This window comes from Cervus elaphus, chromosome 28 (assembly GCF_910594005.1).
Source record: "Cervus elaphus chromosome 28, mCerEla1.1, whole genome shotgun sequence".
NCBI classification, from domain to species: Eukaryota; Metazoa; Chordata; class Mammalia; order Artiodactyla; family Cervidae; genus Cervus; species Cervus elaphus.
This window is the reverse complement of record NC_057842.1, coordinates 38,580,668-38,608,344: the sequence shown is the minus strand read 5'-3', so window position 1 is coordinate 38,608,344 and position 27,677 is coordinate 38,580,668. Positions and strand designations below refer to the sequence as shown.

Here is a 27,677-nt window from a genome sequence, read left to right as displayed (position 1 = left end):
AAACAGGAAAATTTTTACAGGAATTTTTACAAGAATTTTTTTGTAATGAATTTTTACAGGAAAAATGTCAAACACAATGATCTTACTTTAGTAATTCAAGGATGGCAAGCACAATATCATTAACATAACAGAATCCTGATGCTTCTGATTTCTTAGCATGATGCAATCCTCCAGCCCAGTTAACAGCCATGTCAGTTTGTTGTCGGTTTAACTTCACAGCACCAGCTAACAAATAAAGATAGGAGAAACTTTTAAATGTTCAAAATTAAAAGTTAGTGTAACTAGACAAAAGCCCTAGAGGAAAGAGGATGTCACGCATAAGCAAATGAGTATAAAATTGTAAAACGATCACTGTCAAGGGCACTAACAGCTTCTCTTCAGATAACTATTTTCCTGTAGCTGTGATCTGGTTAAGTAAGAGCACATAGTTGGAAAGCGGTAGCGACAATAGTAGCTAGAAGAAAGGGAGGAAAAAGAAGTCTCTTAAGTGAAAATGCAACTGAAGTAAAAAGCTGCAAATAAAGAAAGTTTGCGACATCATGATAACAAAACTGGGTGGGGGGGGGGGGGCGCCATTGAAAACAACAGTAACTAAACAGCTATAAACATACTATACACATACTACTTTTGTTATTAAAATCAGCCACTATTAAAGCTTGTTTCAAACAAATATCTCAAAAAATACACACAAGTTTAAATCAACTTTTAAATTTGACGAAATCAAGACACTTACCAACTGAGCCACCAGTTGAAAGCTGACAAAACTCAAAAAGTCCATCAAACACTGGACAGTCCTCTCCAACATTAACTGTGGAAGACGGATTTCATTAATTTCAATCCATTCTGTGAATTAATGAAAGCCTTTTCTTACAAAAACTATATCCTAAAAATAATGTTCGTTTGATGCAATCATAAGACATACATATTATAGTGGTAAAGTTTGCAATTTTATCCAAGGCAGTTAAAGTGCCTGAAATACCACCACCAATTCTTAACATGATTATTTGTGGAAAATATCTGCTTTTTAAACAAATAGCTATCAAAATAGAAGAGGTATTTGGTGTTATTTAGTTAAAATATGAGGTTAAGTTTCCTAGGCATTTCTCCTTAAATATACAACAGTAAATTAATCAAAATTCTAAAAAGTTTAAATTTAACTTCAATTGCTTTATGATTTACATTCTTTAAAACTCCTTTAAGTACATAGAACATCCATAACTTTAGAAATGTACTGATTACCAAAAAAATATAACAGTTGGTTGCCCACGTCCATGGTTAGTGTTAATCTTGAAAGATGTTAAGAATTAATTAAACTCATGACAGCCAAGATACAGATGAAAGAGATACTTAACGCACAAGGAGACAACACATGCGTATAGATATACAGCACATCACAACATATTTAGCTTCTTAGTATTGAGAGGATGAAATGGACATAGATCGAACAACCCATTCTCAGTTCTCCTCACCCCTCAATTTATATCCTCTTCAAGAAAAAGGGTCATTACTTTGTATAGCTTTGCACATCCTTAATTTATTTTAATGTATACATTTTAGCTTCCTGCTATTCAGATATGACCATTATCTTAATACAATTCAGTATTATGTAAATTTAAAACCAATCCTGTTAATTCATTTTACCTTAGGGCTAACTATGACTTAATCTAAGCCTAAATCCCCACTGAAAAAACAAGGGCAAATAATATTTATTAACATTTGTAATACAACATTTTATTGAATCAAATGAGATAATCAAAACGTACATCAAATTCTATGAATTTATAAGATGTCTAGCAACTATATTTAATTTAGTATTACTGAACAAACAATACTGTTTTCTTTTAACAAAATCATTACTGAAGTCTATCAATAAAAACATCAGAATGAACTCCAGTATCAAGCTTTAAAAGACATTGTTCTAGTCATTTTAGAAAGATATCTTGCACTCAATCTTCTTGCATTCAATCTCTAATAATAAAATATGTACAAAAGAGAACATTGTATAGAAGAGAATCGAAAGCTTCATTGATACAACAAAGGGAAATACAGATATACATACAATTGTTCCTTGGTATTAACAAGGTATTGTTTTTAGGACCCTGATGACACCAAACTCTGGGGATGCTCAAATCCCTTATACGGTATTTTCGTACAACCAATGGAACATCCTCCCATATATTTAAATCATCTCTGATTACTCATAATACTTAATACAATGATAGCTATATTAAGTTGAATTAAGTTGTATTAAGTTGAAAGTAGATAGTTGTAACGGAGAAGGCAATGGCAACCCACTCCAGTACTCTTGCCTGGAGAATCCCAGGGATGGGGGAGCCTGGTGGGCCGCCATCTATGGGGTTGCACAGAGTTGGACAAGACTGAAGTGACTTAGCAGCACCAGCAGATAGTTGTAAATGCAATGTAAACAGCTGCCTACAAGAGGCAAATTCAAGTTTTGCGTTTTGGAACTTTCTGGAATAGTCTGGATTAAAGCACACAAATAGAAGACAAGAAATATACACACCAGACTAAGGCCAAAGTACAGTCATGTTTTTAAAAGCAGGGGAGTGAGGTTTCCCTACCAACATCCACTATCTCAAAGTTAACACGGAACCAAAACAAAGAGCAAAGAACATCCAAATAGCTCTTTGGCAATTTGGCAGACCAATAAGCTTCAGGTAGGCTGTTTTTGTTTTTTTTTTAAAGCAGCTTTAATATTGTCATGTGGAGTTTTTAAAATCAATAAATAATTAAAATAATTAGATCAGGAAAATATCTAGATTTAGATAATTCTAATTACAAGTTCTTAAAGTACTTATTTATACTTATCACTACTAATATATACTTTTAACATAGAAACGTACATCTCTGCATCTGCTTGCTATACTCAGACATGTTATCTGGTCTTATTGAACGTAGAAATTTGATGTACTCATCACTGTGGTATTTTGTCATTTCTTCAGCAGTGGCTTTATGGGGCCTCTGTGAAGAAAAATAAATGTCAGAATTGTGGAATTACAACTGGTTAGATCAGGGTTACCAAACACAAAGTATACAATGTCCCCTACCACTACTCTCAAAAGAACTAGGTCTGCCGGAATAAAACAGATAAATTTTAAAGCAAATCCAAATTTATATATGTGTGTTTTAGAAAGCAGTAATCAATTTCAAAAACAATATTCCTTTAAAAAGGATTACACAGGTCTAACACCAACTATGAATTAATCATTCCTTTTCTTTTAGTCACTTCAGTCGTGGAAATGGGTCAATCTTTCTAAAGACAAACACATGTGCATAAACTCTACTTCCTAACATTTTCTACCATAAACCTTCTGCTCTATAGCCAGTAATTTCATCACTGACCATTAATTTTCAGGAAGGTTGAGACTCATCCAGGTAAAATGAGACTCATTCTCTATTAGTTCAAGATTTCTCTCCCTTTTCCTTTGACTATCCTAATCATCCTTGTTTCTAGGAAGTTCACTTCATTTATGACACCCTTCTTCCACAAGGCTTCCTGAATGCAAGTCCTATTCAACTCCTCTTCTCTAAATGTCTATAATCTCAAAGAAAGAAGCTTACATATATTGCCCAACAATGTTCACTGCTCCAAGCTGTCCTATTCTCCCCCAATAGACAGGAACTATTGCATCTTATATCTGTTTATCTACATTCTTTTCTTTTCTGCACAACAGACACTTTGCATGCTTACTAATACAGTGTTTCTTATGCCAACAAATATTTGTATGATTAATTTTCTACCTAATTCTTTTGTAATAGTCCCAGATCAACTCTTCAGCAGCATAGACAGGTCAGTAATTATCTTAACAAAAATATTTAGTATGCTAAATTGAGTTGGTCTCTAGTTATGGGATAACCTGGGGGAGGGAGATTGTTTTTTTTAAATGGTCGAAGGAAGAAGGGAAAAAGGAGGCCACAGCTCCCACACTGTCAAGTTCTCTCCGAAAATTGAAACAAAAAAGAGGACTTTCTGTTTCCTCCAGTCCTTCTCATCTGCTAAATGCCCTCCAAATTTGAAAACAAAGTTTCAAAGCAATGGTAAAAAACAAAGAAAACTGAATATTTACCAAAAGGTATACTCACATATATTTCCATTTTTCTATATAAGCCATAATTTAGCAGCAAGTTATGGGTCATGCGGATCCTATGAGGTTTCATGGGATGACCCTGTCCATAATAATAATTTCCAATATCACCTAAAAAAGGAAAGACAAAATGAACAATACAGACAAGAGAATCTTCATGAACTATTTATTGTTCACCATCAGATGTCATCTAAATAAGATAAGCTTTATTTAAAATATTAAATAATGATATTAAATTTTGCAACTCTCAAACTATTAGAAAACCAAGATACTATGCATGCTTCTACACACTGAGGACTCCATCAATACATTATGCTTGTTCAAACATTAAGGCAAGCAAGCTTTTCTGATTTTTAGTTTACCAGAAGTTTGGGATTAGCATAAATAAAATACTCTTTACTCAAGTTACAAAAAGGAGTTACTGTTCCTTAAAGTGACACCTGCTTTCAGTATTCCATGGCAAATTCAGATGTGTAAGGTAAATAAGGAGTTACACGAGTATGACTTAGAAGTTTTATAGCAAGTATTGCTTCTTAGATGATTCACTGGTGTCCTCAAATCCTGTATAGTTGGTATTACCACGGCTGGAATGTTTTATACATCCATATTGGTCAATAAGGAATTTTGGTAACTGAACCTGGGATCCTAAATGAAGTTTTGTTATGCCATACTTACTACATTTTTCAGGCTAATGAGAGTATTTTGCCTCATTCTTCATGATTAAAAAGTTATAATTCTTATCTTTTTATGCTATCTCATATTCCAGGTCTTAACGATTTACATATAAGATTTACTTTAAATAACACCAAAATCCCAGATTTTTGCATACCAAATTCCAATAAAATTAATACTTTTAGGTAGGTAAAGAGCCAGTGTTTCTATAATAAAAAGTGTTAAGGATGTCACTTAAATATACACGATTATTCTAATGCAATGGGCAATTTTTACAACAATGTTTATTAGACATTACTTTCAGTACTAATTCTAGTTTTTAAATAACCAAGTCTAAAATTTGAGCCAATCTGATTGCAATGGTTTGAACTCATCCTAAATATGGGTTCATATAATAAAAACTAGAGATAAAGAATGATCTTTACTCCCCTTCTAGATCAAAAATATCTTTCAAAATCTTGCCTAAATACACTTTTTCTGGTTTGTTTAATGAAAACTGGAATTCAAAAACTTCTGCTTCTCTCTTCCATATTTTTTAATAGTAGTCCAGGATGAACATTCACTTTTATAACATTATAACATACTTGTTTCTAATACTATTACTAACTGATTTTGTTGGTGCTGCATCTTTACTTAACTCTTCATCTTCAAAACAAGCTTTCCTCTGAAAACAATTCATATATACACATGGTCAACCTTTCTTAATCTGTGCCAACAATAAAGCTAAGATAATACAGACAAGTAGCAAAGCAGAGCTATGGGGACACGGTTCTGCATTTATCACAGTTCAGAGGCTATGAGAGTACAGGAAACTAACTTCCTAGCTGTAAAGCTCTGCTTTACATCATGACAATACACGTAAAGTTCCTTGAAAGCAGCCTGGTCTCAATGAATTCTTAGATATGGAAAGCCCACTAGATTTACAAAGTATCACGGGCCTAAGTTAATGCAAGGAAGGTTATTTCTAAGTTATCATCCCTACCAAAGGAGATAACAAGAATAAGAATAAAGATTCTTCAGCTTCCCAGGTGGTACAGTGGTAAAGAATCCACCTGTCAATGCAGGAGACGCAAGGGATGCAGGTTTGATCCCTGGGTCAGGAAGATCCCTTGGAGTAGGAAACGGCAACCCACTCCAGTATTCTTGCCTGAAAAATCCCATGGACAAAGGAGCCTGGTGGGTTACAGTCCATGGGATCACAAAGAGTTGGACACAATCGAGCAACTGAGCACACACAGTCTTCACATAACTTCCATCTTCTCTGTGTAAAACTTATCAAGATGAAATGTCTCTAGTATCTTAATATCAAATACTCTAGTTATGTACATACTGAGAATTCAATAAAAAGCTATCAACTAATCTAATAATTAAAAGATGCTTGCTCCTTGGAAGAAAAGTTATGACCAATCTAGACAGCCTATTAAAAAGCAGAGACATTACTTTGCCAACAAAGGTCTGTCGCGTCAAAGCTATGGTTTTTCTAATAGTCATATATGGATGTGAGAGCTGGACTATAAAGAAAGCTGAGTGCCAAAGAATTGATGCTTTTGAACTGCGGTGTTGGAAAAGACTCTTGAGAGTCCCTTGGACTGCAAGGAGATCTAACCAGTCCATCCAATAGAAAATCAGTCCCGAATATTCATTGGAAGGACTGATGTTGAAGCTGAAACTCCAACACTTGGGCCACCTGATGCGAAGAACTGACTCATTTGAAAAGATCCTGATGCTGGAAAAGATTGAAGGCGGGAGAAGGGGACGACAAGGATGAGATGGTCGGATGGCATCACCGACTCAACGGACATGAGTCTGAGTAAACTCCGGGAGTTGGTGATGAACAGGGAGGCCTGATATGCTGCAGTCCATGGGGTCGCAAAGAGTAGGACATGACTGAGCGACTGAACTAAACTGAACTAATAATGAGAAAGACAACAATAATCTACAGAAGGAAAGTATAGCTGCAATTTCTCAGCAAGAGTGCTTGAAAAAAAGATGTTAGCAGCAATTAGCATTTATTCAGAGCATCTGAGAAGGCACTGTTCTAAGCACTTCACGTGCATTATCTGTTAATCTTTTCAGCAACCCTATGATGTAGGTATTACTAATATTACTACTGTTCCTATTTTATTAAAGTGAAGATGGAGAGATGTAAACAAGTCAGGTGATATTGTGAAAGTCACATAGCTAGCAAGTAGAAGAGCTAGATTCAAACTTGGGCAGAGCAACTCTGCCAATCTTCTTAAGTAGTAGCTACTGGGAAAGTAATGGCATTTACAGTTACTGGAAAGAAATGGTAGGGGGAAGGCTGACAAGAAAAGGACATAAAATGGAATACAAACATTTAAAGAAAATGAACATAAAAAAAACTACCTATCTACCAACAGGGTCCTCAAATTTTATATGAATATACACAGCTTTCAACAAGTTTCTTGGCTATACTTTGGGGGCCCAGTTCTACCAAGAATATGCATCCTACGTAAATGACACAGGTCCACAAAGGCAGCCAAGCTACAGACAACTGCTGTTTAGTTTATGAAGAATTCTTCCAAAATGTAAGGGAGTACTAGAAGAACTGCTTAATCCCCTATCACAAAATTCTCTACATGGCTGCTTCGCAGACATCCACTTTTCCATAAAGATAAAATAGCTTTCCTTAGTTGCAAAAACCTATGGATTTCATTCACCTCATTTAAATGGTCAGTCACGTAATTTGGGGGCTTCCCAGGTGGTGCAGTAGCAACGCAGGAAACATGTGTTCAATCCCTGAGTCGGGACGATCTCCTAGACTAGGAAATGGCAACCGATCCCAATATTTTTGTCTGAAAAATTCCAAGGAAAGACGAGCCTGGCAGGTTACAGACCATGTGGTCACAAAGAGTCAGACACAACTGAGCAAGGACGCAATGTAATTTGGGCATTTAAAATGTTACCCTGATTTTCATTTTGCTTTACCAGTGAAATAAGTATTCAGAAAAATTAGCTTGAAGTGGTTCCTTGAATACAACAAACTTTGTCAATGTGAAGTAATTACCAAAAAGATTTAGATATTACCTGCAAAATTTTCAAAACTGCTCACTTTTCAAGAAGCTCCCAGAATAGGGCTTCCCTGGTGGCTCAGATGGTAAAGCGTCTGCCTACAATGCCGGAGACCCGGGTTCGATCCCTGGGTCGGAAGATCCCCTGGAGAAGGAAACTGCAACCCACTCCAGTATTCACACCTGGAAAATCCCATGGACCGAGGAGCCTGGTCAGCTACAGTTCCATGGGGTCACAAAGAGTCGGACACAACTGAGCGACTTCATTTCACTTCTACTAAGGTCTACAATCTCTTTTCTTTAAAGTTCTCCAGACTAGATATACTTGATTTTATAAATGTAATATGATGTATCTGCCATATATTATGTGACAACCTTAAGTCTGGGCCATATTCTGTAAGCAAACATTAATATTTCTGCAGCAAATGTGTAAATATCCAAAATAAGTGGATGATAAATAAGACGGCAAATATTAATTCAAGTTAAGCTTTTGATTCCAAATGAGTTGTAAGACTTTTTTTTCACTTTTCGGATAATTTTGGATTTCAAGACTATGAAATTAACCTTTATGCCTAAAGAAAAGTTGACTAAAACATGATTCAAGAAAAAACTATTTTTGTCTTCCACAGACTAGAGAGACCACTGGTGACTTTAACACACGGGCTACTTCTTGAAATACTCAGTCTCGGTTTCCATGATACCCCTTTCCTGGATTTCATACCACCCCACAGCCACTCCTACACCAACCTTGATTTATCAAGTCTCTTAAGTTCACTCATTCATCCAACACATCAACAGCCTACTGTGTGCCAGGCGGGTGCTTGAGTAAGTGAATCAACAGTGCTGCTCTAAACCCTCTTCTCTCAGGAATAAGGCACCTACCTGCTCAAAATTCAGAAATTTAGGAGCCATCTTTTATTTAGTGATCACCAAGTCCCAACTCCATTTCCAACCCAATCAACAGATTCTATCAGTTTTACTCCTAAAATCTCTCTTAAAAATGTCCATGTCTATCAGTTGCATTCATTACCTTGTATGTGGACCAATATATACTCAATTCTTATTTTCAGTCTTACATTCTATCACTCTTTCCCACCCTTTCTCCACTTTCCAGACACTTAAGAAAACTTCAGTGGCTTTCTGCTTCCTGAATAAAGTCCACATCTCTAACCACAAAGTCTTGGGTGGTCTGGCCCTTTACTACCTGGCCTAACCCTGTAGTTTCCTCATGTCTTCCCCTCAGCTGCCTCTCTGTTAACTGCACCAGGTCTTTCCTAACTATGCAGCCTTTGAAGTCTGCAGTGCCTTATGAAAGAAAACTCTTTTAAGGAGGCTGGCCCATTCTATGTCTTCAGGGGCTTCCCTTGTCTAAATTTACCCTACCAAGGTCCCCTCACTTACTATCTAACACAGTCCTACTTTTCCTTCTTAAAAACATTTTTAATTAAAAATATTTTTTTATATTGGAGTATAGTTGATTTACAATGTCGTGTTAGTTTCAAGTGTACGGAAAAGTGATTCAAGTATACTTATACATATATCCTTTTTCACACTCTTTTCCCATATAGGTTACTACAGGATATTGAGCAGAGTTCCCTGTGCCATATAGTACTACACAGATTATCTATTTTATATACAATAGTTTGTATATGTTAATCACAAACTCCTAATTTATCCCTCCCTCCCACCTTTCCCTTCTGGTAGCCATACATTTGTTTCCTAAGTCTGAATCTGTTTTTTGTACATAAATTCATTTATATTATCTTTTTAGGTTCCACATACAAACGGTATCATATTTGTCTTTCTCTGACTTACCTTTCACTTAGTATGATTATCTCTAAGTCCATCCATGTTGCTGCAAATGGCATTATTTCATTCTTTTTATGACTGAGTAATATTCCATTATTACTGTGTGTGTGTGTGTGCGCGCGCGCATCTTCTTTAACCACTCCTTTGTTGATGGACAGTTAGGCTGCTTCCATGTCTTGACGACAGTAAACAGTGCTGCAATAAACACTGGGGTACATGTATCTTTTCAAGTTAGTTTTCTCCAGATATATGCCTCTCTGCTCAATCATGTCTGACTTTTTGGGACCCTATTGACTATAGCCTGCCAGGCTCCTCTGTCCATGGGATTCTCCTGGCAAGAATACTGGACTGGGGTGTCATTTCCTCCTCTAGGGAATCTTCTTGAGATATATGCCTAGGAGTGGGGTTGCTGGATCATACGGTAGCTCCATTTTTAGATTTTTAAGGAAAACCTCGATACAGTTCTCCATAGTGGCTGTATCAATTTACATTTCAATCAACAGTGTAGGAGGGTTCCCTTTTTTCCACACCCTCTCCAGTATCTATTTCTAACATAGTCTTATATTTTCTTCTTAGGATTTCAATCTTTTGTCTACACAACACAGACTAAGGACCTTAACTCCATTTAATATGTCTGAACTCAAAATTGACATCACCCCAACACCTGAACTTTAAATCTGATCTCATCCACCTTTCAATGCTATTATCATTTCCAAAGAGATAATTAACCTTTCTCCCCAATTGCAACAGTTTCTTTAAGGATTTGTCAACACAAGCATTTAAAGTTTTTGTTAAGGGAAAGAAACAACTACTAATACTTTTTTTTTGGTAGCAGAGAAACCTTTTCTTTTTTTACACCAGCAGTGGCAATAAAAAATCTTTTTAGGTACCAGGTATTGCTCTCTCCTTGGCCATTAAAACTAGACTATGTAGAAAAGGATAGATGGTGAGCTGAGTCAGATACACAAACCTATTTTCATGGAGAAAATAAACAAAATGCCACTCACCCTGCCTGTCTGTAACTTGAGTGGCTGTGAGAATTAGAATATATAAAAGGGTTCCAGCTGTAAACGTATAAGGTATTTATCGTTTACTCACCAATAATGCAAAAAGCCCTGTATCTTTATCAAGGCTGGCAGAAGTATAGACAGCGGCAAAACAGATTTTATCCTCATGAAGTTTATATTACAGTAGGAAGAAAGAGAAAAATTAGGTGTAATTGATAGGGAGAAAAACAGTAACAGGGATTAAGGTAAAAGAGAAAAGCTTCTCTGTTAAGGTGAAAGCTGAAGGAAGTAAATGGGAAAACAAAAATCTTGGGGAAGAGAATTTAAGTATAAGAAAATCTCAGTCTTATGTTCTGCTATGTTTAAATAAATGATGTGCAATAAAACCACTGGTATTTATGAACTGCTGCTATAATTCAGTATCCAGATTTGCCTCCAAAGAAGAGATTACCTATTTTATGGATAATAATGTTTATACTATATCTAAGAACCCATGCAGATATAGTAAAGACTACCTAGCAAAGGCTTGGCCTTCCCTGGTGGCTCAGCGGTAAAGAATCTGCCTGCAATACAGGAGACCTGGGTTTGATCCCTGGGTGGGGAAGATCCCTTGGAGGAGGGCATGGCAACCCACTCCAATACTCCTGCCTAGAGAATCCCATGAACAGAGGAGTCTGGCAGGCTGCAGTCCATACGGTTGCACAGAGTCGGACATGGCTGAGCGGCTGGCTAAGCAACAGCAGCAAAAGGCTCTGGCATCACTGTTATAAATAAAATCTAAGGAAATCTGCCAATAGTTGACTGCCAAGCAGACTTCTTATAATGTGCTGCAGGAGACTCGGTGTATACCGGGAGACCTGATATTGGTAACTTTCATAGTCTATCTTTGTGCAGTGTTGAGTGCTTTTCTCTGAATCACTTTTCTCCAAATAGTATGATGAACCCTCTCAGAGAAGGGAAAAATACAACACAGAGCAATGCATATAATCATATAAACTGTGATATACAACCTTATTATTAATATATTCTATATACAATAAAACAGACACTAAAGGTAATTGGCCTTAAGCTAATTTAAAACAAACTACAGTTAACATTTCTTGACACAGTATTACTGATGTATGTATTTAATCAGAGCCTAACACAGCTTGGCTTGCTAATTAAAGTACAGAAATCACATCATTTTATTTTTTTCTCTTTTGCCATGAGGCATGTGGGATCTTAGTTCCCTGACCAGGGATTGAACCCATGCCCCTTGCAGGGAAAGCTCAAAACCGTGACCACTTGACAACCAGGGAATTCCTAGAAATCACATTATTTTAAAGCCAGAAGGGATATAACTAGATCGTCTTATAGATTATCAACAATCTTGCAGTATATACTAGATGATCAAGATTTAGGAAACGAGTCGTGAGTCAAAAGCTGCAAAAGTAAAAATTTCTCTTGTGCGTGTGGTTGCTTCAGTCATGCCCGACTCTTGGCGACTCTACGGACTGTGGCTTGCCAGCCTCCTCTGTCCATGGGGTTCTCCAGGCAAGAATACTAGAGTGGGCTGCTTTTGCTTTCTCCAGGGGATCTTCCCCACCCAGGGATCAAACCTGCATCTCCTGCGGCTCCTGCATTGCAGGCGGATTTTTTACCCATGAGCCAGTGGGGAAGCCCCAAACTTCTCTTACTTTCCCTCAAAGGTCTAAGGATATTCCATCCATCAATGCCTTGAAACTCTCATTCCAGTGATCTAAACGGTATGATACTGAGGACTGTAATGTGAACAGAGAAAAGAACGTATGTCTTTACAAGTCCCTTTCATTTGCTAGACATTCTGTGTCTAGCAACAGTAGGCCTAATGGTCCCAGTAAGCCTAAAGGTAGGATCCCTATGGTTCTACAGAATTTGCTATACCTCACTGCTTCCCTCTTGATCTTTCTTACTTCTACTTCCTTTACAACAAGTTAAAAACAGCTATTCTAGTTTCATAGATTATTGACACTGATACTATTATTTTTGACACTGATGTTGTTTAGTTGCCAAGTGGTGTCTGAGGGACCCCATGAACTGTAGCCTGCCAGGCTCCTCTGTCCACGGGACATCCCCCGGCAAGGAATACTGGATGTTTGTCTATCTTAGACTCAGTTCTCTGACACACAAACTCTTTCCTCACAATTAAAAAAAGAAAAAAACAAAACTACTATCACTGTCTTTATAAGCTGACAAAATAGGGTTTTTCTGGTGATGAAAATCTAAGCTTTTGGAATTAACTATGCACAGCTTAACATACTATCACCTACAAAGAATCAGCATGATACCTATTCAATTTAATAACCTGTGCAAAATATTTTATTAGCCCACCCCCACAAAAAGAACCCAAAGCATATTCCCAATGTAAGCAATTACATATTCCATTCTAAAAATTAGTCAAGGAACAGCCATAGACAAAAGACAGATAACCTAACCAGAGACATCTAAACACTCAATTATACACCTGCTGCTGGCCATCGGATGAAGCAGCTGAATGGTCCACTATAAAGTACTGACTAAGTCACAAAGATTACTCTTCCTATCAAGTCTGCATCCTGCCCTTGGGATCAATACTTGCTCCCATTCCCTCAATGAAGGCTCATTGTAAATGGGCCCAAGAAAAGAACAGCTGTTGATAAACTGCTATTTGAGTGTACCCTCTGGTTCTGCAGTTCAAGCCTGGTGGCAAGAAGTTTCAAGCAGCTCACTTCATCGGAGCCTATTACTGTCAAGAGCAACTAACAGCTGCAGGCAGAGTCTTAGCACCAGTTACCCTAACCTTTTAAAACCTTTCTTCTCTACCCCAACCAAGCCCTGCTAACACATCTCTAAACCTTAGAAACAATATCATTTAAAAAATTAACTTACACACATGGGTATTTACTTTTCAATTTGGTCATGGAACCCAAGTCAAGGCCAGTGACCCAAAATATGCACGAACTCTTAAAAAATTAACTCTAAGAAACTTCAGTAATTTACATTAAAATTAAAATCTACTCCCATCTCCACCCCTCCATGATGGCATAATTTCAAATCAATTTGTATCACATATACAGGCAGTCTTCTCAAAGAATACTTTAAAAACATGGCTATTGATATTTAATACTTAGATTTCTTCTGTAAGATTTTAGATTTTTCCACAAATGACACAGGTGGTTATTTTATATAAACAGGCATGAAAATTATTCATGCTTGCTAACTGAAGAGACATGATATGTCCATTTTAAAATTAAAGTCTAGATTTATTCTGACCTAGTCCTCTTAAGACCTTTCCATCAGTCTAAGATTTTATGGTTTATGATACACTGAATGTAGGAAACAGCTTCCAAAATTTTTATTACTTCACACAAATCAGATGGACTTTCAGGTCCCTGAACCTAGCTTCTTTGTTAAATTTTAGAATTTCTTCTCTGGAGAGTAACCTAACTAAACTATTTACCAAGTTAACGTCTTCGTGCAAACTATAAAAAAGGTAACCACTTCTTTTAGTGTAATTTAGACTAGCACAGGAAACGGGATTCAAAAAGACTTACTGCTCAAACTGCAAATGAGGTCAGAACCTCTAAAACGAAATTATTTGATTTTTATAATTTACTGCTCCATGAGCTCAAGCTTATCTGATTACTTAGTACTTTCTGCCCTACTCCTCAAAGTTTTCCAACACCAGGACTCCCACCACCTAGAAACAGTTTTCACAAGCCAGATGCCAAAGCTATCGGTCCTACACCTCCAAAGCAGGGTGTATTTCCTGATCGAACAAAGAGCAACAAAGAAGTGGGTGGTAACCGCCTCTCAGAGAGGCAAGCCAGCACCCATCGAGGCTGATCTACAACACAAGCAGCAACAGCGACAGCACGTTGCCCCACCACCGTCGCATTTCCCGTGAAGACTGACTACCTCAAACTCGAAAACCCTCATTTTTATTGAGGAAGTGAAGCCCTTTCATTTGAATGCTGAGAAAGTGGCGCTCAGAGAACCCGGCAAACAAAGGAGACGGATGGAGCCCACGCAAAAGAGGGGTGCGAACAAGCCTCGAGGCGGACGTGGGCCCCCACCCCCAGGGGCCACTCTCCAGCACCCAACCCGGTCGAGGGGTCCGGGGTGAGGCCGGCGGCAGAGAAAAGGAGACGCTCGGGCCAGCCGGGGACACAGAGAAGGGGAGAGGCGGGGAGGGGAGGGATGGGGGCTGGAGGGGCGGAGCTCTCGGGGCCGTGGGGCTTTGTGTGCAGTCTGGGCCGGGGTAGCTGTTTGGGCCCGCGGGGAGAAATCGGGTGCAGGCGGCCGGAGCAGGGGACCCCCAAAACCTCCCTCCCACGAGCGGCGGGACAGGCGCGAGGGAGGGCCGTCCCCTTCGCACCAGCACCAAGTCAGGGTAGGCCGGCGGCGGACCGCATTGCCGGAGCGAGAGAGGCCGGAGGGAAAAGTGGGGCGTCCGCTTAGCTCCCCGCGGAGGCTGCCGGACGGCGTCGGGTCGGGAATGGGTTAAGATGCTGCCAAACGTTGGTCCCTCCTCCTGACCCCTCAGCACCCGGCGCGACCACTCGCAACGGCGGCCGCAGAGCCGACGGGGCTCCGGGCCCGGCGCCACAGCCCTGGGCCGCCCACCCTCTCGTCTGCCCGGCGTCTCACCATCATAGTAGTAGCAGACTTTCTTCTTGCCGCCTCCTTGACTGTACGCCATGGGCTCCCGGGCCACCGCCGCCTCCGGCTCCTCCTCTTGCTGCTGCTGCTACTGCTGCCTCCGCGGCTCCGGCGGGGAGAGAAGAGGGCTGGGGCGAAGGTGGAGGGTGGCAGTCCCGTGGGGAAGGGCAGGCCGGAGGGAGGAGAGGAGGGGGGTGCCGGGAGGGCTGGGTACCGCCCGGCCGAAGGGCCGAGAGCGCGGACCAGGGGGCGGCAGCGGCGCCAACTCGCGACACTGGGGAGGGGGAGGGGGCCGCCAAACCACCTCCGGAGGCCGAGGGGAGGTGGGGCGCGTCCACTACAACTCCACGGGGGAGGAGGGGGCTAGAGGCTTCTTCAGTTTGGGAAAAGAGGCTTTCTTATGGTGAGCAACTTGCACAGGACGGCTACCCAACACAGTCGTAAAAGGATTTGTTTTAAAAAAGAGCAGGCTTTCGCTTTACGGAGCGATTAGGTAGGTAAAGGGAGCGTGGAGCCGGGTGAACGCTCCCCCCCTCGGATCTTCGCGCAGTGGTTGCGCCTATCCTGAGCCTGCGCAGTCGGCGCCTTCCCAACCGTAGCCCGGGCCGCCTGGACCCCCTCCGCGAAGTCCCACGCCGCTCCCCTCCCCCTCTGTCGCGAAGCTCTCGCCGGGCCGGACCACGTGCTCCTAGCCGGGCGCAGAGAGACCACTATCCCACCCCTTCGACCTTCTCGAACCCGCCCAGCTGCAACCCACGATCCCTGTACTGGGTCGTCGTACATTTCATTTATTTTTTTCATTTTCTGCTGATAATAGCTCGGAGGAGGTCCCCCCTGTTAAGGGGACCTATTGCAGACTTTAAAGAGCAAAGAGTACTGCCTGACTTTAAATAGGCAGTTATGGCATGCATTTATATGTTAGGGTTCTAAGTATTTGCATTTATGATGTATTTCATTGGTGTCTATAATAGATATGTGTTAACTCGATTGAGACTCCCAACAACTGGGAGTAAGCTGTGGTGTAAGTATTGTTTCTAGTTCTTCTTTATAAATGGAGAGATAAACGCACTTGGTTCTCTCCAAGGTTGATGGTCTGGGGTTTGATTTCAGCCTTTCTCCAAAGTCCACACATCCTAGCTACTCCCTTATGACTGCTTCTGCTGGCTGAGCACTGGAGGATTGCAGCATAAAGTTCAGAGAAAGGACTTTCAGAACTTTGGGAAGTTATAAATACCTTTGCCCCTGTATTCAACAAGTCATCAAACATGGAACCTTTACCTACTCTAAGCCACCCACCTTGTAGGTGACTGGGGTGGGGGTGGGGGGTGCTGACAGTTCATAGGTAAAATTCTTATTCCCAAAACTCATATTCCCTATAAACCATTAACCGTTTATAGGTGCAGACTCCGTCGCTCAGCCCAGTCTGACTATTTCCAATCCCGTGGACTGTGCTCCACCCACCCCCCCCCCCCCCCCGCCCCCCCCCCCCCCCAACTCCTCTGTCCATGGGATTTTCTGGGCAAGAAGATTGGAGCAGGTTGCCATTTCCTTTTCAAGGAGAATCTTCCTGATCCAGGGTTGGAACTCTGGTCTCCTACATTGGCAGGCGAATTCTTTACCATTGAGCCATCTGGGAAGCCCATTTACCATTTGTAGGTTTTCCCAAATACGCATTCTCTCCCATCGCTATCAAAAACAAACAAAAAAAGTCCTTAATGAAGCAGGAATCATTGGGAACCAGTACCAAAATTATCCTTTTTATTTTGCTATTAAATATTTGACTTCAAAATCTCCAGGTAGTTCATACTTAAAGCAGCAATTTTCCTGGACCTCACCCCCAAGAAATTTAGAAAAAATTAATCCAAGGTAGCCTCAATCCCCCTCTACCTAAGTCCATGTTTTTAGCAAGCACCCAGGTAAGGGAAACAGTTGGTACAAGAATCAGAGTGAGAAACTTTGACTTTAGAGGTTAAAAATTACACGATACTATTTTACAGCTTTTACGCTATCAAGCCCCAAATCAATTTGGTATATTCTGAAAACAAAATAAGTTAATTTAGTACAAACTAATATTTAACTTATGTGCAGAGTACATCATGAGAAACGCTGGGCTGGAAGAAGCATAAGCTGGACTCAAGATTGCCAGGAGAAATATCAATAACCTCAGATATGCAGATGACACCACCCTATGGCAGAAAGTGAAGAGGAACTAAAAAGCCTCTTGATGAGAGTGAAAGAGGAGAGTGAAAAAGTTGGTTTAAAGCTCAATATTCAGAAAACTAAGATCATGGCATCTGGTCCCATCACTTCATAGGAAATAGATGGGGAAACGGTGGAAACAGTGGCTGACTTTATTTTTTGGGGCTCCAAAGTCACTGCAGATGTTGATTGCAGCCATGAAATTAAAAGACGCTTACTCTTTAGAAGGAAAGTTATGACCAACCTAGACAACATATTAAAAAGCAAAGACATTACTTTGCCAACAAAGGTCCATCTAGTCAAGGCTATGGTTTTTCCAGTGGTCATGTATGGATGTTAGAGTTGGACTATAAAGAAAGCTGAGCACCGAAGAATTGATGCTTTTGCACTGTGGTGTTGGAGAAGACTCTTGACAGTCCCTTGGACTGCAAGGAGATCCAAGCAGTTCATCCTACAGGAGATCAGTCCTGGTTGTTCATTGGAAGGACTGATGCTGAAGCTGAAACTCCAGTACTTTGGCCACCTCATGTGAAGAGTTGACTCATTGGAAAAGACCCTGATGCTGGGAGGGATTGGGGACAGGAGGAGAAGGGGATGACAGAGGATGAGATGGCTGGCTGGCATTGCTGACTCAATGGACATGAGTTTGAGTAATCTCCGGGGGTTGGTGATGGACAGGGAGGCCTGGCGTGCTGCAATTCATGGGGTCGCAGAGTCTGACACGACTGAGCGACTGAACTAAACTGAACTGAATATTCTCAGAGCCAGGAGAGTGGAAACTGAAATGAGACTTTGTTTACTTCTGGAAGACTTCCTTGACTTGACTTCTTCCCGAACCTCCAGTCTGTTTTTTCTGCCCCTCACTTGGTGGTTGTGACTTGTACCCTTTTAGCTCAACACTCACCATATTACAGTTGTTTACAACTTCTCTGAACTTCTTATTAGAACAGTGTCATGAGAGGAGAGACTATGTTTGTCTTGCAGGTAAGTATATTTGTATGCATAAGTCATTCGATTGTCTGAATTGCCTCATCTGTAAGATGGGGCAGTATTACTTGGAGGGTAATTCCTCATATGAATATAGAGTACCTCAAATAAGAAATACAGAATAGATTTTTAAAAAATATTTGTTTATTTGGCTGCCTTGGGTCTTAGTTGTAACACACAGACTCAGTAGTTGTGGTGCTTGGGCTCAGTAGTCATGGTGCTCAGGCTCAGTAGTCGTGGTGTTTGGGCTTAGTTGCTCCATGGCATGTGGGATCTTCATTTCCCGACCAGAGATTGAACCTGTGTCCCCTGCACTTGCCCTGCACACAAGGCAGATTCTTAATCACTGGACCCCTAGGTAAGTCCCCAGAATAGTTTTTAAACAATGAAGAACTATGTGAATACGAGGGAGTATTAGGATTATTGTCATAATACTAGTAATAATTATTATCGTTGGCATCCATGGAACCTACCTTTGAACATGTGAAAAGAGCCTGGACATATATTTACACATTTTGATTGGCCTAGGAACTTGTTATATTAACTATTTTTTAATAATTTTATCTATTTTTAATTTTTAATTGATGTATAGTTGATTTACAATGTGTTAGTTTCTGGTGTACAGCAAAGTGTATACACATATATATGTATATACTTTTAAAGCTTATATATGTATACTTTTTAATTTTCCTTTTCATTTAGGCTGTTTAAGATATTAAATATAGTTCCCTGTGCTATACAGTAGGACTTTGTTGTTTATCTATTTTATATATAGTAATTTGTATCTGCTAATTCCAAACTCCCAATTTATCCCTGTCCCATCTTCTTTCCCCTTTAGTAACTGTAAGTTTGTATTCTATGTCTGTGAATCTGTTTCTGTTTTGTAAATAAGTTCATTGGTATCATATTTTAGATTCCACATATAAGTGATATATATAGTATTTGTCCTCTTTCAGTTTATTTCAGTTAGTATGATCATCTCTACATTCATCCATGTTGCTGCAAGTAGCATTATTTCACTTTCTTATGTCTCAGAAATACTCCATTGTGTGTGTGTGTGTGTGTGTGTGTGTGTGTGTGTGTATGTAGCACATCTCTTTATCCATTCATCTGCTGATGGGCATTTAGGTTGTTTCCATGTCTTGGCTATTGTAAATATTGCTGCAATGAATATTGGGGTACATGTATCTTTTCAAATTATGGTATTTCCAGATATATGCCCAGGAGTGGGCTTGCTGAATCATATGGCAAGTCTATTTTTAGTTTTTTTAAGGAATTCATACTGTTTTCCACAGTGGCTGCACCAATTTACATTCCCACCAACAGTGTGGGAGGATTCTGCTTTCTCCACACTCTCTCCAGCATTTGTTATTTGTAGACTTTTTAATGATGGCCATTCTGACCAGTGTGAGGTGATACCTCATTTTAGTTTTCATTTGCAATTCTCTAGTAGTTAACAATGTTGAGCATCTTTCCATGTGCCTATTGGCCATCTGTATGTCTTCAGAGAAATGTTTATTTAGGTCTTCTGCCTATTTTTTGATTGTTTGTTTTTTTTTTGTTATTGAGTTGTATGAGCTGTTTGTATATCTTGGAAATTAAGCCCTTGTTGGTTGCAGCCTTTGCAAATATTTTCTCCCAGTCTGTGTGTTGTCTTTTCACTTCATTTCCTTTGCTGTGCAAAAGCATATAAGTTTAATTAGGTCACATTTGTTTATTTTTGCTTTTATTTCTATTACCTTGGGAGACTGACCTAAGAAAATATTGCTACAGTTCATATCAGAGAATATTTTGCCTGTGTACTCTTCTAGGAGTTTTATATTGTTATGTCTTATATTTAAATATTTAAGCCATTTTGAGTTTACTTTTGTGTGTGGTTTGAGGAAGTGTTCTAACTTCATTAATTTATGTGTGGCTGTCCAGCTTTCCCAACACCACTTGCTGAAGAGAGTCTTTTCTCTGTTGTGTATATTCTTGCCACCTTTGTTGGAGATTACTTGACCACAGGTGTGTGGGTTTATTTTGGGCTCTCTATTCTGTTCCATTGATAACATATGTCTGTTTTTGTGCCAATACCATGCTGTTTTGATACTGTAGCTTTGTAGTATGTCTGAAGTTTGGGAAGGTTATTCCTCCAGCTTTATTCTTTTTCTTCAGGATTGCTTTGGCAATTCTGTTTATTTGTTTTTGTATTTTTTAAATGGTTCCATATAAATTTTAGGGTTTTTTTTCTAGCTCTGTGAAAAATGTCATTGGTAAGTTGATAGAGATCTCATTAAATCTGTAGATTGCTTTGGGTAGTATGGCCATTTTTTCAATATTAATTCTTCCAATTAATGGGGCTCCTACAGCAGACCTGGGCTGGGTCCTGCTTACATCCCCCAGTTGCAGCTTGGACCACGCTCCAGCCCCTTCAGTCTGTCTCCACACAGCCAACCCCAGTCTTTTCCTGGGTCTGTCCACTGAAGCCTGAGTTTTAGCATCCAGCTCCCATGGACACTAGCAGACATGCTCTTGGGCTGAGGAGTGTAGGAAGTGGCCAGGACCCTGTGTGCTGGTGTCTGTCTGTTTTGCCTGCTACAGTCTAGCTGCAGTGCTCTCCTCTAAGCCTCTGAGGCTCCTTTTCAGTCTGGTGACGGGGGTTTCAGGGTGAGAGAACCTTGCATCTTTCATAGCTCCCTTCCAGGGGTGCAGGCCCATCCTGATTGTTTGGTTTTTTTTTTCCCTTTCATCCTTCCTGGTTATGTAATGATCTAATGATCTTTCTTGCATTGGGTTGGATCTCTCAACCCAGTGATTTTGGTTGTATGAGATTTGCCAGAATTTAGTAGGTATTGCTGTTGTTCAGTCTCTGACTCTTTGTGACCACGTGGACTGTAGCCCACAAGGCTCCTCTGTCCTTCCCTATCTTCTAGAGTTTGCTCAAATTCATGTCCATTTAGTCAGTGATGCTCTCTAACCGTCTCATCCTCTGCCACCCCCTTCTCCTTTGGCCTTCAATCTTTCCCTGCATCAGGGTCTTTTCTAAAGAGAAAGTGTCTGCTCTTCACATCAGGTGGCCAAAGTATTGGAGCTTCAGCTTCAGTATCAGTTCTTCCAGTGAATATTCAGGGTTGATTTCCTTTAGGATTGACTGGTTTGATCTCATTGCAGTCCAGGAGACTTCCCCAATAGCTCAGCGGGTAAAGAATTCACTTGCAGTGCAGGAGACACAAGAGCCAAAGCTTGATTTCTGGGTCAGGAAAGATGCCCTGGAGGAAGAGATGGCAAACTGCTCCAGTATACCTGCCTGGAAAATTCCATGGACAGAGTCACAAAGGGTTGGACACAACTGAGCATATGGCACACATCCAGTAGGTATTATGTGAGAATTATTCCACAGAATTTTGATGTATTCATGGGAGGAGGTGAGCTCCATGTCTTTCTATTCTGCCATCTTGACCTCCACCCTATTATTTAATAATTTTAAATCAACAGAGCAAATTATTTTGCCCCTAGAAACTGGTATTAGAGAAGGAGTTTGGTCTACCAATAATTATGGCCATGACAATTATGTGCCTAAACATCCATAGTGAACTTTAGTTTGTTAAAGCTAAATCTGGAATCAGGTCATTGAAACCTATTGACAAGTTCATTTCCATATTCCAACTCCTTTCTCTCAAACCTTTTTACCATTAGAAAAAGGGGAGTTTTAGACAATAATCAGTAGAAGGAAACAAATTGAGTGCAGGGATAATTCACAGCATGCATTAATGAGGATTTTCCTTTTTTAAAACTGTTTTTCTTTATTTCCTGCTCTGTCTACATGGTCTTATGTTTTTTTTTCAGTCTTGAAGATGTTCGGTACTTTGAGATTCTTCAGTTGAATGATCTGTTAAACATAAATGGATTATTTAGAAACATGACTGTCTAGAAACTGATTGCCTCAACTTACACTGAAAATTAAACTCTGCTGTTAACTGCAGCAGATAGTTTAATTTTCGGTTACTATAAAATTATTCATATAAGCTTGTTTCTACCCTAAGGAAATTTAGATTGCTTAGTCTTGAATTCTATGTAGCAATTCCATAAGGTAATACAGAAGGTAATGTATGGTGACTTAAGAGTAGGATGTTGTCACAAACTGAAACAGCCTCAAGCTGTATTCTGATCTCCTTGTAATCTTGGCGCCTATTTTTACATAGTAGTATAAACTATAACTCATAAATCTAAATATTAGTACCAAATCAATGGATGCTATTTGAACTGTGTATTTGTGTAATAAAATTTAAAATCACTCATATTCATTAAAAATATGTTTTTGAGTTATAGCTTATCTACTAAATGATTCAGTTACATGAAACCTTTTGAGTCAGCTCTGTTAGCTTGTTGAGTATGACTTTGCCCATAACCCTCAAAACATAGTATTACTTTGATGCACTCCATCTACTTGTGCAAATTTTCTAGTAAAATTCTATACTCACAGTTTCTAAGGAAATCTGCCTGCTAGTATCACCTAATCACTCTGTATTTGTATCTTAATTCTTCCTCTCTCATATCTCAGTATGTTGAACTGATTGATATGTTTGGTACTAATTTCCTGGGAATTAAATGGCCCTCTGTTGTATTGCCTGCTAATGAGGAGCAATCGAGGAGGGGGTTTCAGGATGAAAAGTGGATGTAAAGACAGATGCCTGAGCAGTGTCCGGATTGTTGCAACTTTCCTCCAGGTGTGGGAACTTTCTCACCATGCTGGAGGCGCTGTCCATCTGTGCTCCTAGACTTCTGTTGGTTCCGCTGGGGAGCCCCAACAATTGTAAGCCACACTTCCTTTCAGGGGACACCCTGTTCACCCCCCGAACTGTCCTTCTTCTATGGAAGCCACACATTAATTTTTCCACTTCCAAGATCACAATAATGTGTACCCAGGGGTAGTCATAAGAGACTCAGATGATGATGGAGATCTCTCTGAAACACGGCCATCCTTAGTTACTTGGAAGGACTTCTCAGAGGGATAACTGACTCATTTAGTGCACTCTGTGATTGGTAATCCCAATGATGTGAGTCAATTACTTAGAAAAGGTGGTTAGAAATGTATCCCTAAATTTAGCTAAAGTGATCAGCAATGCTGCCCGAGCCTTAGAAAGTAGTCTTAACTCACTGGCCAGAGTTGTTAGAGAATTGCCATAGATGGCAGATTCTGAACTGTCCCTTAATTAACTAAGGGATTAATCCAGAAGCACCTGGATTAATGCCTCAGACCAAGTAGGGAGGTCAAATCGGAGCCGTGAGGAGAAAGCTGCTGGCTTTCTAAGGTTGACTTCAATGGTTTATGGGATTTCAGAAACCTGGGGGCATGATTGAGGTCAGCACTACAGATTGGCCTCACTCTGCTACCAGGCTGTTGGTGACAGTGCCTTAATTAAATGCTGTATGAGACAAATTGAATGACACCTTTGTCAGATTAATCAGAGTGGTCAACAGAATGTATCCAGATGAAAATTGCAGTTCTGCCAAGAACATGTAGGGTGGGTTGTGGAAAGAGGCAGGTCTGCCATGACCCTGAGTGTCCTTGCATGTCCTTGCTGAGCATACCAGATTGCGAGGCTTTTCCATCTCCCGAGACTGCTGAGCAGTTTCTGTAGCTGGTCACACAGACAACTGTAGGTCAAGGTCACCATAACATGACTATTGTGTGACTGCCTGCTCTCAGGGTAGGGGAGACTGGCTTGCCACTGCTTCTTTAAGAAGCCTGGACTCGGTCTTGAATTCCTCTTTTGCAGCAACCCACTCTTATGTACAGATGTCATCTGGGTCCATTACATATTCCCCTGTGGGGCTTGGGAGCAAGAGGAATGATGCAAGTATGTTGATGCTCATGCTGCTCGCTGTTCTGTGAGCAATAAAGTACTGTGTCTCTGATTCAGGAGTCTCTTGACTTCAGTTAGAGTCCATGAAACTGTGACAGCTTCATTTGTAAGCTTGAAAGAAGGGATAAAATCTCATGCTTCCCAATTCATAACCATATAACACCAAAACATTGTTAACAATGAGAAATATTCTCTTATACTGTGAACCTATAGATATTTTACATCCAACTGAAGATCAATATCTACATGGTATTTCCAAGTACAGGTGTACCTCATTTTACTGTGCTTTGCAGATACTGTTTTTTCTTTCTTTTTTTTTTTACAAATTGAAAGTTTGTGGCAACCCTGCATGAAGCAAGGTTGTTGTCATTATTTTTTTTTTCCCCGGATACCATTTGCTCACTTCATGTTTCTTTGACACATTTTGGTACTTCTTGCACTATTTTAAGCTCATTATTTATTGTTATATTTATTATTATGGTCTATGATCAGTGGTCTTTAATATTACTACTATGACTTGCAGAAGGCTCAGATAATGGTTAGCACCTTTTAGCAATAAGGTATTTTTAAGTCAAGGTATTTACATTGTTTCTTTAGAAATAATCCTATTTAATAGGTTACATCCTATTTAATCATGGCTGTCTAGAATCAAGCCAGCAGTGTCTCTGTTATCCCTATACTTCAGAACTACTTATAGCAGCCAATAAAGATTTCTGCTACTTCCAGTGGAAAATTATTAAGTCTATTCATAATAAACATTTATCAGAATTTAGCTTAACTCATCTTATTCAGTGAAACAAAGCTTTTCCATTATTTCCTTTATTATTCACTGCTTTCCACTCCGCTACTGTGTCCACTCATTGACTAGGTAGGGTTGAAACGGTTAATTGTTTACCTTTTATTTCTTCATTTAATTGTCATTCTACTAACGTTTTTTTTTAATATATATATATATTTTTAATTTTTTATTAGTTGGAGGCTAATTACTTCACAACATTTCAGTGGGTTTTGTCATACATTGATATGAATCAGCCATAGAGTTACACGCATTCCCCATCCCGATCCCCCCTCCCACCTCCCTCTCCATCCAATTCCTCTGGGTCTTCCCAGTGCACCAGGCCCGAGCACTTGTCTCATGCATCCCACCTGGGCTGGTGATCTGTTTCACCATAGATAATATACATGCTGTTCTTTCGAAACATCCCACCCTCACCTTCTCCCACAGAGTTCAAAAGTCTGTTCTGTATTTCTGTGTCTCTTTTTCTGTTTTGCATATAGGGTTATCGTTACCATCTTTCTAAATTCCATATATATGTGTTAGTATGCTGTAAAGTTCTTTATCTTTCTGGCTTACTTCACTCTGTATAATGGGCTCCAGTTTCATCCATCTCATTAGAACTGATTCAAATGAATTCTTTTTAACAGCTGAGTAATATTCCATGGTGTATATGTACCAGAGCTTCCTTATCCATTCATCTGCTGATGGGCATCTAGGTTGCTTCCATGTCCTGGCTATTATAAACAGTGCTGCGATGAACATTGGGGTGCACGTGTCTCTTTCAGATCTGGTTTCCTCAGTGTGTATGCCCAGAGGTGGGATTGCTGGGTCATATGGCAGTTCTATTTCCAGTTTTTTAAGAAATCTCCACACTGTTTTCCATAGTGGCTGTACTAGTTTGCATTCCCACCAACAGTGTAAGAGGGTTCCCTTTTCTCCACACCCTCTCCAGCATTTATTGACTTTTGGATAGCAGCCATCCTGACTGGCGTGTAATGGTACCTCATTGTGGTTTTGATTTGCATTTCTCTAATAATGAGTGATGTTGAGCATCTTTTCATGTGTTTGTTAGCCATCTGTATGTCTTCTTTGGAGAAATGTCTGTTTAGTTCTTTGGCCCATTTTTTGATTGGGTCATTTATTTTTCTGGAATTGAGCTTCAGGAGTTGCTTGTATATTTTTGAGATTAATCCTTTGTCTGTTTCTTCATTTGCTATTATTTTCTCCCAATCTGAGGGCTGTCTTTTCACCTTACTTATAGTTTCCTTTGTAGTGCAAAAGCTTTTAAGTTTCATTAGGTCCCATTTGTTTAGTTTTGCTTTTATTTCCAGTATTCTGGGAGGTGGGTCATAGAGGATCCTGCTGTGATTTATGTCGGAGAGTGTTTTGCCTACGTTCTCCTCTAGGAGTTTTATAGTTTCTGGTCTTACATTTAGATCTTTAATCCATTTTGAGTTTATTTTTGTGTATGGTGTTAGAAAGTGTTCTAGTTTCATTCTTTTACAAGTGGTTGACCAGTTTTCCCAGCACCACTTGTTAAAGAGGTTGTCTTTTTTCCATTGTATATCCTTGCCTCCTTTGTCAAAGATAAGGTGTCCATAGGTTCGTGGATTTATCTCTGGGCTTTCTATTCTGTTCCATTGATCTATATTTCTGTCTTTGTGCCAGTACCATACTGTCTTGATGACTGTGGCTTTGTAGTAGAGTCTGAAGTCAGGCAGGTTGATTCCTCCAGTTCCATTCTTCTTTCTCAAGATTACTTTGACTATTTGAGGTTTTTTGTATTTCCATACAAATTGTGAAATTATTTGTTCTAGTTCTGTGAAAAATACCGTTGGTAGCTTGATAGGGATTGCATTGAATCTATAGATTGCTTTGGGTAGAATAGCCATTTTGACAATATTGATTCTTCCAATCCATGAACACGGTATGTTTCTCCATCTGTTTGTGTCCTCTTTGATTTCTTTCATCAGTGTTTTATAGTTTTCTATGTATAGGTCTTTTGTTTCTTTAGGTAGATATACTCCTAAGTATTTTATTCTTTTTGTTGCAATGGTGAATGGTATTGTTTCCTTAATTTCTCTTTCTGTTTTTTCATTGTTAGTATATAGGAATGCAAGGGATTTCTGTGTGTTAATTTTATATCCTGCAACTTTACTATATTCATTGATTAGCTCTAGTAATTTTCTGGAAGAGTCTTTAGGGTTTTCTATGTAGAGGATCATGTCATCTGCAAACAGCGAGAGTTTCACTTCTTCTCTTCCTATCTGGATTCCTTTTACTTCTTTTTCTGCTCTGATTGCTGTGGCCAAAACTTCCAACACTATGTTGAATAGTAGTGGTGAGAGTGGGCACCCTTGTCTTGTTCCTGATTTCAGGGGAAATGCTTTCAATTTTTCACCATTGAGGGTGATGCTTGCTGTGGGTTTGTCATATATAGCTTTTATTATATTGAGGTATGTTCCTTCTATTCCTGCTTTCTGGAGAGTTTTAATCATAAATGAATGTTGAATTTTGTCAAAGGCTTTCTCTGCATCTATTGAGATAATCATATGGATTTTATCTTTCAATTTGTTACT

General features: G+C 39.6%; 1 protein-coding gene across 1 annotated transcript in view; it reads right to left on the bottom strand.

Moving 5' to 3' along the window:
• The window catches only part of HDAC2 (histone deacetylase 2), a 31,917-nt gene extending 16,298 nt beyond the window's left edge, over window positions 1–15,619 (bottom strand). The window contains exons 1-5 of the mRNA XM_043890040.1: window positions 15,274–15,619; window positions 4,105–4,217; window positions 2,865–2,982; window positions 734–808; window positions 87–225 (exon numbers count right to left, since the gene is read on the bottom strand). Coding sequence (XP_043745975.1) covers window positions 87–225; window positions 734–808; window positions 2,865–2,982; window positions 4,105–4,217; window positions 15,274–15,325 — 497 coding nt within the window. The 5' untranslated portion in view covers window positions 15,326–15,619. The remainder of the gene's footprint in view (window positions 1–86; window positions 226–733; window positions 809–2,864; window positions 2,983–4,104; window positions 4,218–15,273) is intronic.
• Between the last annotated feature and the right edge of the window lie 12,058 nt (window positions 15,620–27,677).